The sequence below is a fragment of the Bos javanicus genome, chromosome 12, assembly GCF_032452875.1.
Source record: "Bos javanicus breed banteng chromosome 12, ARS-OSU_banteng_1.0, whole genome shotgun sequence".
NCBI lineage: Eukaryota > Metazoa > Chordata > Mammalia > Artiodactyla > Bovidae > Bos > Bos javanicus.
This window is the reverse complement of record NC_083879.1, coordinates 15,721,539-15,734,390: the sequence shown is the minus strand read 5'-3', so window position 1 is coordinate 15,734,390 and position 12,852 is coordinate 15,721,539. Positions and strand designations below refer to the sequence as shown.

Genomic DNA, 12,852 nt, shown 5'->3' with positions numbered 1-12,852 from the left:
AACAAATTAGCTGGCCCCAGCTGAAAGTCAATTTATTATAATTTTCACTTACATTAGCAATAATCTTGTGCATGTCTTTTCAAAAACAATATATTTCAGTAGACTTAATTTTCCTACACCATAAATAATCTACACTATAAAATAATTTAATTATTTTTTAATTTTCCTACACTATAAAATAACCTACACCACTATGAATCAAATGGTGACATTTTTCCCAGGAAAGACTGGTTCAAAACTCTTGAATACATACAGATTTAGATAAACAAAAGTATTCTGGACATGTGCCTAGTATTTTGACAATTTTAAACACTTGAAAAGAAAAAAGTGAGGCTGTCTATAGTCTTTACATTGTCAACCGTACTCTTCTATATGTAGTCTTTCACCAAAACCATGAGATGTGTTTGTTTCTTCCCCATCATGAGAGTCATAATCTTGGGATTCTTATGAGTCAAAATCGCCAGTATGAAGAACCCAGAAGTGACTAACAGTGGGTTTGAAAGACACTTTGAGAAAAATAAGAAAAAGGATTTTAAATAGTATCTACATTCTTAAGTATCTCTCATGAGTTAGAATCATACAATTTTTTTAACTAGAAAGAATTATTATACTTAGTGGAGATAAACGGCTCCATATACCAAAATAGCTGCCTATACAGGATTCTTACTCTTGTAACTTACTGTTTCCATAATTATAAAAATATGAAAGCATATTGGCCTTTAAGCTGCAAATTTATTTCAAAGTAAATAGCCACTGTCTCACCCAACAATACTCTGTTCATATATCCACAAAAATTAAAACATGCCTTAGAGTACTACTATATGATAAGCCATTAGCAAATTAAATCTTAAAAACAAGAATTGGAGTCCATGTACCACATACTCTAATTTTGACGTTGGTTTTGTGAAAAATTCATTGTAAAGCTGGTGCTCATCCTGGCACACATGAACCATAAAGGCACAGCCACTGCGAATCTGTGGGAAACAAGCACACACCACCTCTAATTAAAGGCGCATGACGACTCCAGCCAGCACTCATGAAGTAAAGCAAACATTTTATTTACAAAGAGACTATGCATATATAATTCATAAAAGAACTTCCTAAATAACAGAAAATGGTTTTCGGCGTAATGGGGATATGGATGACTTTTATTTTCTTACGTTTTCTAAACTTTTGACAATGAAAAGTACTCTTCCAGTTCAAAGGGGGGTATGTAAAAAAAGAATCTATATGTACTTTCCTACAGTCTGAATTAAAATCACACTAAATAAAAAAGCACTTCTGCAGCAAAAGCTAAGATTAAACTGTCTACGTAAATCCACCAGCTCTGAAACTTCATCTTTCAAAAAACAATACTTATTTGTAAATCATCACATGCTCAAAAAATAGATCAAAATTAGAATATTTTGCCTAAATGAATGCTAATTACTAAGTGAGATTTGTCAAAACTGAAAGATTCTGTCACTTTGTTGATGGGGGGACCAAAACTTATTTACCCACGTGCAGTTTCTAGGGTGTCAGAACAGCTTCAGAGAAGGTTTAACATGAAACCACAACAAGCAGAAACTCACCAAGGCGCAGTGGTCTCTGTTATTCTGGCTGGTCAACTCTGTTACAGTGCAAGTAATACTGGGGCCCAAAAGGAGTTCCCGCTGATCCAGGTAACACTGGTGGATGTCAGTTAGCAGTTGTTGGTATCTGATGAAAAGCAAATGAGACTGGAGCATAAACTTCTGATTCCAGGTATATACGTTAAATCTGATCTTAAATCCCAAAATAGGGTGCCAAGCCCCCAAGGTTATACATGGTTACTGATCACTTGCCCACATTAAAAACTAGAAATGTTTATGTATATAAAGAAAAAGCAAACAAATCACAATGATCTAATAAAACCTTTATCTTTTAAAGAAAGATTCATCTTCCAGGAGTAGTGGTCCTACATCTACCTCAATGAGAAGAAAATCCAGCTATATGGGAAAAAGATGCTTTGTAGACTCATGAAGTCAGGTCTATGACCTTGCTCCCCAAATTGAGCTGTGTGCCACAAGAAAAGGCTGGTATAGCACACAGGTAATTGCTAAGAAAACATCAAGGACACAGCAAACTTGGAAAAACAGCACTTCAAGGAAGGTAATTTGGAAACTGAAGAACCTGTGGGTACTCACTCAGGTATTTTTTCAGATCGTTGTTCTATCTGTTCAATGAGAGTCTGTGGAATAAAGAAAAGCTCACTAACTTCATCTGTCTTAGTTATACTTTTAATTACTTTCTGATTGTAACAGTAAAGAAGTTCATGTTCGAAAATCTGGGAATACAAAAAAGCTGAAACATAAAAATCACCTAAAACGCAAAAATTTAAAAAAAAAAAAAATCACAGTATTTTAGAATATTTTCTTTCAGTATTTGTATATACACAGTTGTTTTCCTTTTTAAACAACACTGGAATTATACTATATATTCAGCTTTACTATCTGCTTTTGAAAAACTAATATTTTAAAACACTTTCCTTTTATTAAATAACTTCCGTTATCAGATGAAAATGTTTGAAAAGCCTTAGCCTACTGCCTGGCACTTAGTAAACAGTCAGTGAGTCATCATTATAAATACTATTTAAAACATTACTTTACATGGCTATTTGATATCCTGCTGAGTGGATGCACTCTAAGTCAGACATTCTTCTATTGCTAGTCATCAAGGTTGTTTTCTAAGAATATCAGCCCAGTGGTTAAGAGCTCCGGGTCTTGAAGTGAAACTAGAGGGTTTAAGTGCTGACTCCCAGTGGCTGTCTGAGTCCAGAGAACAAGCCCACGACACTGAGATTCCATTTCTGACCTTGGAAAGCTGATACAATAATAATACCTAAGTCCCAGCTGGGGACTCCCAGCACTGGGTCAGAAAAGATAAAATATTTTTAGAGACTTTTGTTCCATTCTGCTAAAATGTTTTTGAGGAAGAAATTAAGTATTAATACATTCCATCAGCAGTATCACCTGTCTCACCAAATTCTGAAAAACATTGACTATTGCACCTTTGTCAACTTCTAACAGACCAAAAATACCACTTACTACTGAGCCCTCATGCCTACACCATTTTTTCTAATCAAAACTGTATCACTGTTAATTGACTAACAAGCAACCAACCTGCTGCTGCTGCTGCCGCCAAGTCGCTTCAGTCGTGTCCGACTCTGTGCGACCCCATAGATGGCAGCCCACCAGGCTCCCCCGTCCCTGGGATTCTCCAGGCAAGAACACTGGAGTGGGTTGCCATTTCCTTCTCCAATGCATGAAAGTGAAAAGTCAAAGTGAAGTCGCTCAGTTGTGTCCGATTCTTAGCGACCTCATGGACTGTAGCCTACCAGGCTCCTCCGTCCATGGGATTTTCCAGGCAAGAGTACTGGAGTGGGGTGCCACTGCCTTCTCTGGCAACCAACCTGGCACAATCTAAACCTCAAACTATCAACTAGCTGCTGTATCTTCTCTAAACAAGACCAAGTTCCTGCTTTGAAAAACAAAAACTCCTTTCCACTTACTTTCAAGATGGATACAAGGAAGAGAGTGGGGTCAAAGTCAGCAAAAGCAGACCACTCTTTCTAGAAACTTCACAACAATAAAAAAAGATACACATCCCAGCTCCAGTCGGCTGTATCTGGGATGACACTGGTTTAAAATATTGTACTGGTTCTCTGCTTTTCCTGAACCAGCATGACATGGAACACCCTTCCTGAGATGGTCTCTGCCACCATTCTCACTTATCATCACACTCGACTAAAGTCTGTGTTCTAGCATCAACAAATTACATGAGGTTCTCCCCAAAGACATGTCTTTTATGCTTCTAGTACCTTCCCTGTACCTGTTGCTCTCTCTGTAAAAAACATCCTTATCAATCCCCCCAAGTCTTCTCTAAATTCAAGCTTTTTAAGCTCAAATATCAGCTTCATCTGGAAACCTTCCTTGAGCATCACAGAAGAGCTAGGTGTTTCCTGCTCTGTGGGCTTAAAGCCCCTCAACATATACTGCTGTAATGTGGAAGGACAAAGCCTACCATTCATTCATGCTCATTTTTCTGGTATAAGCAATGGACCTAACATACATTAGCGTTTCCAAAGGGCTGGCTAAATAAATTTCATAGCAGTATCTTTTTTATGTCAATAGACTTACTCTGACTTTGGGGGCAGCAGCTCGAAATTTCACATAAAATAGTGTAAAGGCATTGTCTGCATTAGGTACAGATGAAGGATCCTAAAGACACAAGGCGGAGGACAGAGAAGGCAGGTAATTAGCAAACAAAAAATTATTCAGAAAATATAACACAAACCATGTCATATGACTCCTGCTTGGCCTATATACCAACCAAAAGCTTACAGAGAGAAAGACTAAATATTGTTATTGCTACATATAAAATAATTGTGTGGAGCTGCATCTCTCTCCTTTTCATAATTAAAATTTATCCTATGCGTCAAGAATTTTGGCAGTAAAAAAGACTGAATTCAGATTCACAGTCATTTACGGACTGTAGAACATTGGTCAAATTATTTAACCTCTCTGAGATACAGGGCATCCATTAAATGGAGACAAAACATATGCACAAACGTTTTACAGAGCTCAGATATAAAGCACTAACACATAGTAAGTACCATAGTTTTCAAAATTAAAAATTTTGCAAAATAGAAAAATCATACAATCTGTTCTGTAAAGCTAAGAGCAATGTGAATGATGAAATGCAATACAAAAATCAGTAGCTCTGAACTGAAAGCTCAAGAAAATATTCCATATTTTTAGAAAGTAAGCTTAAAAAATAAAAAAATAAAATGTATTACCTTTAAGGTTTTATTTTTTTTAGGAAAGAAATGTGCTCAATGACCATCCTATCTAGCTCCACTCTTATTTTCTAACCTAACACTCAGCTAATTTTCCACCTAGCATCTACCACAATCTTTAATTGATTAATTTATTCCTTTACTGATTATTTATCCTGAATATAAGCTCCACAAGGGCAGGGACCTTGTTATCTCCTTTCACTACTGTACAGTTCCCAGTCCAATGCCAAGCATTTAGGAGGCATTCAATAATAAAGTTCCTAAATAGAGAAAATTAAATAATCCATCATTTATAAAGAAAAATATTTAAATCACCCATCATTTATAATTCCACCACTCAGAACCACTTTTATCGTTTTGATGTATTTCCTAGTATTTTCTTTAAAAAGAAAAAGTTTAAGTGAGAAATAGTCTGAATCTTTTTTATTGTTTATCATATAGTACTGAATTATTTCTCACACTCTTATGTATTCTTTGAAAATAAAACTGTGACAGACAAATATATATGGCCATTTTTCTTATTATAAAAGTTGCAATGTATATTCTTATTTAACAATAGGTTAAAAAACAGAGCTCAGTCAGTTCAGTTCAGTTGCTCAGTCATGTATGACTCTTGGCAACCCCATGGACTGCAGCACGCCAGGCCTCCCTGTCCTTCACCAACTCCTGAAGCCTGCTCAAACTCATGTTCATGAAGTCAGTGATGCCATCCAACTATCTCATCCTCCGTTGTCCCCTTCTCTTCCTGCCTTCAGGCAGCATCAGGGTCTTTTGCAATGAGTCAGTTTTTCCCATCAGGTAGCCAAAGTACTGGAGTTTCAGCTTCAGCATCAGTCCTTCCAATGAATATTCAGGACTGATTTCCTTTAGGATTGACCAGTCTGATCTCCTGTAGTCCAAGGGACTCTCAAGAGTCTTCTCCAACACCACAGTTCAAAAGCATCAATTCTTTGGTGCTCAGCTTTCTTCACAGTCCAACTCTCACATCCATACATGACTACTGGACAGACCATAGCTTTGACTAGACGGACCTTTGCTGGCAAACTAAAGTCCCTGCTTTTTAATATGCTGTCTAGGTTGGTCAAGTGTCTTAATTTCAAGGCTGCAGTCACCATCTGCAGTGACTGTGGAGCCCCAAAAAATAAAGTCTGTCACTATTTCCACTGCTTCCCCACCTATTTGCCATGAAGTGATGGGACCGGATGCCATGATCTTAGTTTTCTGAATGTTGAGCTTTAAGCCAACTTTTTCACTCTCCTCTTTCACTTTCATCAAGAGGCTCTTTAGTTCTTCTTCACTTTCTGCCATAAGAGTGGTTTCTTCTGCATATCTGAGGTTACTGATATTTCTCCCAGCAATCTTGATCCCAGCTTGTGCTTATCCAGCCCAGCATTTCTCATGATGTACTCTGCATAGAAGTTAAATAAGCAGGGTGACAATATACAGCCTTGACATACTCCTTTCCTGATTTGGAACCAGTCTGTTGTTCCATGTCCAATTCTGTTGCTTCTTGACCTGCATACAGATGTCTCAAGAGGCAGCTCAGGTGGTCTGGTATTCCCATCTCTTTCAGAATTTTCCACAGTTTGTTGTGATCCACACAGTCAAAGGTTTGGTATAGTCAATAAAGCAGAAGTAGATGTTTTCCTGGAACTCTCTTACTTTTTCGATGATTCAACAGATGTTGGCACTTTGATCTCTGGTTCCTCTGCCTTTCCTAAATCCAGCTTGAACATCTGGAAGTTCACAGTTCACGTACTGTTGAAGCCTGGCTTAAAGAATTTTGAGCATTACTTTACTAGCGTATACAATGAGTGCAATTGTGCAGTAGTTTGAGCATTCTTTGGCATTGCCTTTCTTTGGGATTGGAATGAAGACTGACCTTTTCCAGTCCTGTGGCCACTGCTGAGTTTTCCAAATTTGCTGGCATATTGAGTGCAGCACTTTCACAGCATCATCTTTTAGGATTTGAAATAGCTCAACTGGAATTCCATCACCTCCACTAGCTGTATTCATAGCGATGCTTCCTAAGGCCCACTTGACTTTGCACTCCAGGTTAATCACCATTGTGATTATCTGGGTCATGAAGATCTTTTCTGTATAGTTCTTCTATGTATTCAGACTAAGGTTATGGAAAATAAACGAATCAAACCCCCCCCCCCCCACCTCACCAGTTAACTCACCCTTTTTAATAACTGATTTGTGAGGTTCTGTAGTGTGTTCACAGTGTATGTCTTCATGAGGTGCAAAGCTTTAGAAAGACACTGCTTAAACTTCAGTAAATATACAGGATAATCTTTAAAATTCGGCTGTAAAGGAAATGGAAAGATTTATAAATATGAAAGAAACATTAACAAAGCAAACATTTAATGAAAACCAACCTTTATGCAAAGCTATACAGAAAGTTCAAAGGCAGGTCTTATGTAGGTCATACACTCCTTGAAGACAAATACTATGACTTTCTTGGTCATAGCCAAATTCCCTGTGCCTGACATAAAGCAGGGCTCAATAAATATTAGCCATTTTTAGCAAAATATATTTTCAGTACCGCACAGACCTCAAGGCTAATATGTGAGGCCCAACTAGGAAAAGGATTGGAGTTGGGTGAATATATAAAGTTATAAATCCTCAGTGGACAGAAAGAGATGGTGATTACATCAAAGGGCTTGTCCTTTCATTTCCCCTGCCAAGTAATAATTTTTGTTTTCAATGAAGTACCTAGCAAAATAGGAAGTCAACAATCTAAACAAATCACTAGCCCTCTTAGATGGGATAAAGCTGTGTCCGCCAGACCCTTTTTCTACTTCAGGGGCTTCCAGAGCAGCTGAAAGTACAACACTTTTTTACATCACTACTGAAAGTGAATAAGAATTTACCACAATTTTTCTTCAAGTATATTACAGATATGTATTTTCCCTTAGGAAGAAATAATTATTGCATAAGAAGTGATGTAAGAGAGATGTCAAGATTTCTTTAAAACATACAGAAATACCATGACTTACATGAGATGATATGTATGTTATACAATCATCTAACTTGGCCAGCATAGGTATAAATCCTTCACTATTCACAGACAACGTGGGAGAATTCAATTTCTTTAAGGGAAAAAAAATATTTTACATTTTAAGAGTCAAAAAATAGCCTCAAATGCAGCCCATGTGTAACAATACAATAGAGGACAAATTAAAAATTATATGGATTGAATTCAGTTTATTCCTAATGAGCTTTAATGGAGCTCTTCATGAATTAGCAAACATTTTATCCCCCATTGTACAGTTACATTAAAGTAATACATCAAGAACCTAGATTTTTCATTTTCTAGTACTTTAAAACATAAATTTTCACATTTCAAAGAATGGTGATTTTCTCAAAGTTAAAACATTATGTTTAGCAGTCATACTATGAAAGTAAAATGTAAGTAAACATACACAAGTAATATGAGTATAAATAGAGGTAACATTATATAAACATGATATTTAATATTTAATGTAATATATATTTTATTTATATATATATATATTTAATATATATATTTATATATTTATATATTGTCTATGCTTATTGGGGGAAAATATTATTGCCAATCCCCTTTTGGTTCTGTTTTCTAGACAGATGAGGGATTACTTATTAAAATATATAAAGCTATATAATATATATAAAATATAAAATCAATTATTTCTAATCTTGATATACAAATAGTTTGTCAATGTATTCCACTGTTAACTGGCTACCGTTTTTACTTCTCTCTCAAAGAACTTTAATAATTAAGATTACTTTTAATAATTTTAATAACATGATGTATATGCAGTTATAATTAATTTATGAGCCAGAGCACAGAAAAATATAATTTACACAGCAGTCCTTATTGTGACGATCTCTTTGGGATACAAGAATGCTTTAAGAGGGCTATACTTTTCCTCAAACTAAACATGAGATTAGTTTAAGAAATGCTTTAATTAATATTATAGAAACACAACCACAGAAACATTTAAAATGGAATATTTCTTCTTATAAACATCACAGCTTGCAAATAAGATACTATTAAGAGTTAACCAAAAAAGAGATTTTAATAACTATAATACAATATAAAAAGAACTATTATTTAAATCATATGTGGAAAAAATCTGAACTGGTAATGGTATGTCTATCAGCCACAAATAGGAATACCTTAACAACAAGCAAACTGTTAAGTTAAAAATATCACTCAAGCCAATTTATAAGTTTAAAGATTATACTCAGGAGGGGAAAATAGATAAAAAAACAATGCTTACTGTGTTAATAGTTTCCAATTCATTAAAATAGGAAAGTTTTTGTTGAATGTTTTCAGCCAGATCAACAAGTTCCGACTTGCAGTTTTTTAAAAGAGAAAAATCAATTACTACAAGAATAAAGGAATCAACACTCCAGTCTCAAAATTACATTGAAGAGGTTTATATCAGTCATACAGGTTTATATTAGATATATATAGTCTCACAATAATGCCCAAAGATTTCTGCAATAATGGGCTAAAATAAGCAATGATTCTTACAGTAAATTATATAAGACCTTTTTACAAAATAACAAAGCGTTGCCTTTTAAAAATCATACAAAATACACAGAGAAATCTGAGATAAATATAGGAACTTAAATATTCTATTTTTAAGTCATAAGTTTAAGTGCGATCTAGATCTGTCCATCATTCCATAAACCCCACCATTACTACACTCTTGCTTGAAGTGTCAACAGGGAATGCCCGGGTGGTCCAGTGGTTAGGACTCAGTGCTTTCACTGCCAAGGCTGGGGGGTTCAATCCCTGGTCAGGGAACATCTTGCAAGCCACGCAGCGTGGCCAAAAATAAAGTGTCAATAATAAAAAGCAGAGAGAGCAAACAAATATATCCTCTTCACTCTGAAACTGTACTGAGACCTAACAGCTCAAAACATACGAGAGCTTGCCAGGGCCCCTGCTCCCACAAGCTTAAAAGCAGGCTGTCAAAGTAACCATTTGTATGCTTACAAATGCAAGTCTCTTACAGAGCAGTGTTCAAAATTAAGGAAATCAGAATTAAATTATATTCATCTATTTAAAAATATTAAATACAGTCACTGACATTCTCTCTTCTTCCAAATTACCTGCTCTTTCAGGAGCTGTTCACAGGCTTCATGTAGGGTTCCTGTCTTATTGGACACAAAAAGATACTGTTTCTGCAATGATTCCAGATGCTGAAGAGCACTGTTTACATCATTCAATATAGCATCACACTGCTCCTGAAACCCAGACAAGTAATCCCTCATCTGTCTAGAAAACAGAACCAAAAGGGGATTGGCAATAATATTTTCCCCCAATAAGCATAGACAATAAACAACAAAATCTTGTTTTTCCCCCAAATGCTTGCCTTTCAGAAGGAAAGTCTGACCTAGTCACAAACATTTACTAATTCAGAAATGTAGCAAAAACTATGTCACAAACTGTTTCAATGCTTAAGGAGGAAAATGACTGAAACTATGAGCAACAAAAGGCATCAGCCTTGCAGCCATAAACTGGCTTTTCACATGCAGGTCAATAAATCATGGGCTCAGCTCTCAAAGACTGGGACACCAAAGTCATCAAGCAGGTCCATCCCTCAGGTCAAGCCTGCCTTTGAGGGACTAAGTCACGGGAAGAATTCTGGACTTGGAAGACGTGAGTCCAAGTCCCAGCTCTGCCCAAGTCTCCATAACATTACGCAAGGATTCAATATTTCCAGGCCCGAGTTCAGTTATTTGTAAAATGGGGATAATGCTGCTATGAAGACTAAATGGAATCATACATAAAAGAGCCTAATACAGTGCCTAGCAACAGTCGTCACTTAATGTTAAATGAATGCTAATGTTCAACTCAGAGCCGGCAAATCAGCTAGAGATCATAAGTCACTTCCTCCATGCCGCGAATACACACAAACAACACAGCACCCGCGCAGCCCAGCGGCCACCCCAGTCTCCTGGGTCTCTCCCTCTAAAGAAAAGACAGCAGGGTTCCTGACAACTCCCACTTCATTTCAAGTTATCTAAAAATCAGTGTCTCCCTCCTAACCTGCTAACTGACTTTTCTTTTAATCATGCAACTCCCGCTACCAGTTGTAATGACCTACATCTTCTCTACCTACCCTTAAAGAACGTGTGACTGTTCAAGTTTTCTTTGTACCTTAATTTTATCTAAAGACACAGATTATGAAACACTTCAGATGATCTAAAAACCAGGATAGCCAACAAATGAGAGCCACATACCTATATTTAGTTCCTTCGTCCTGATCCATCTGAGTTTGTAGCTTTGCAAACCATGAGAAAAACTGGAAAAATAGAGTATTACGTTGTCAATAAAACTACAACAAAATAAAGAGTGGCTACATGCTAAACAGCAAGTCAGAAGGGCAGACACTAAGTCGTATTGTTTGGGGCTCAGACATTAAAAGTTTTAAGCCAGGTGATGATAATTTATTGCATGGTCAGTGTGTATATGCTAGGGAAAACAAAGTATCTTAAAAACACTGGCCACGTTCAGAGTCAAATAATAAAGAGTATTAACAAGACAATATGTGTTAACAGGAATAAATATTTCTTCCCAAGAGGTTATTGCCTACCTGCTAATTTGCCTAATATGAGTAGGTAACATAAGGCTTTGGTTAAATATTAATATTGTTATCTAATAATAATTGTGAGAATATAAGCTCAGAAATAATATAAAGCAGTGGTTTAAAAACATAGCTTTTGCATCAACTAAACCTGGATTTGAATTCTAGGCCCACCATCAAGTTGTATACTTAAAATGAGTACAGTTTCATTATATGTAAATTATAACTCAATATATTAGATTTTTTTAATTTAAAGAGAGATATGCAAGTGCAAATTTAATCCAGATTTTTTTCTCAAATACTCCAAATAAATTCACAGACATGGTGCAAGATGATCTTCTACAGTTCTCAGGTGGGATCTGAAGTCAAAGGTATGCTTTATTCTCCTAAGACATTACACTTGCCAAGTACGCTTTCGTTCACTGAACCCTGATGATAAGAGATGGAGGTGACTTTCAGATCCAAGTTGGCCCAACTCAAGAGCGAGAGCTTTTCACCACTCTGCAGCACTGCCTTTCCCGACTAAGTGTGTGTGCACCTCAGCACGTTCGCTCCACGTTTCACCTGGTAACCGCCTCAGCTTTGGTTTTTTTTTTTAAACTGAAGTTATAGTTGATTTAAATTTATAGTTGGGAACAAGTAAAAATAAGCAAAAAAACAACAGATTACGTATGTTAAATTACTGAAAAATAACCATAAGCTTCCGTCTAAAGAGAATACTGAGGTTTTTAAGAAAGAAATTACCTAGCAACAAGTGGGGGCAGGTCTGTGTATGTCCATGTGAGCACACACGCATGCTGGGGTGGGAGGGCACACATTAATACAGACACACACTGGGAGGAGGTCAAAAAGGCATAAAATATCAAAACCTTAATAAATATAATAAAACTCTATCAACTTGGAATATCATATTTTTATCTGTACTGCAAATACAAATGGGCAACAGGTTCACTTAAGACACTTAAGAAATAGCCATCACTAACACAAAAATCACAAAATCAAGACTGTTCTAGAAAGAGATACTGCTTTGGGAAAGATCCCTGGTGTTTTCCTTACTTGCTGTATATAATACATCCTTCTCCCACACACACACGCACAAAAATTCTAGAAAGATTTTAACTACAATTTTAAAAGATCAAAAGTTTTAATTAGGGCCTTTATTAGCCCTCTCTTGAAACATTTAAAACACTAAATATTCTTAGAAGAAAAAGCTGCCATTCACCTGCTGTGCAGTTTCGATTCTTTCTTCTTCCATTTCTAAGGACGTGAATCCCTTCAAGAGAATGTCTTCTGTAGATTCGGGCACCACTGAAGTCTGTGCAATGGGCAGTGACTGGGAGGGTAAACTGCATAAATCTTCAATAGGGAGCTTGAAAAAAGAGAGCCACAAAGAGATTCAAATAAATTGAAAATTCTCTGAACTTAACTCAAGACTGGTAGTCCATC

The 12,852-nt window shown here is 36.3% G+C and overlaps 1 protein-coding gene across 2 annotated transcripts in view; it reads right to left on the bottom strand.

Moving 5' to 3' along the window:
- COG3 (component of oligomeric golgi complex 3) overlaps positions 1-12,852 on the bottom strand; it is a 61,381-nt gene that overhangs the window by 38,862 nt on the left and 9,667 nt on the right. For both annotated transcript variants that reach the window (XM_061434550.1, XM_061434549.1), the window contains exons 2-11: positions 12,629-12,775; positions 11,063-11,124; positions 9,929-10,094; positions 9,088-9,162; positions 7,819-7,911; positions 7,000-7,125; positions 4,158-4,238; positions 2,166-2,209; positions 1,572-1,698; positions 883-974 (exon numbers count right to left, since the gene is read on the bottom strand). In XM_061434550.1, coding sequence (XP_061290534.1) covers positions 883-974; positions 1,572-1,698; positions 2,166-2,209; positions 4,158-4,238; positions 7,000-7,125; positions 7,819-7,911; positions 9,088-9,162; positions 9,929-10,094; positions 11,063-11,124; positions 12,629-12,775 — 1,013 coding nt within the window. The remainder of the gene's footprint in view (positions 1-882; positions 975-1,571; positions 1,699-2,165; positions 2,210-4,157; positions 4,239-6,999; positions 7,126-7,818; positions 7,912-9,087; positions 9,163-9,928; positions 10,095-11,062; positions 11,125-12,628; positions 12,776-12,852) is intronic.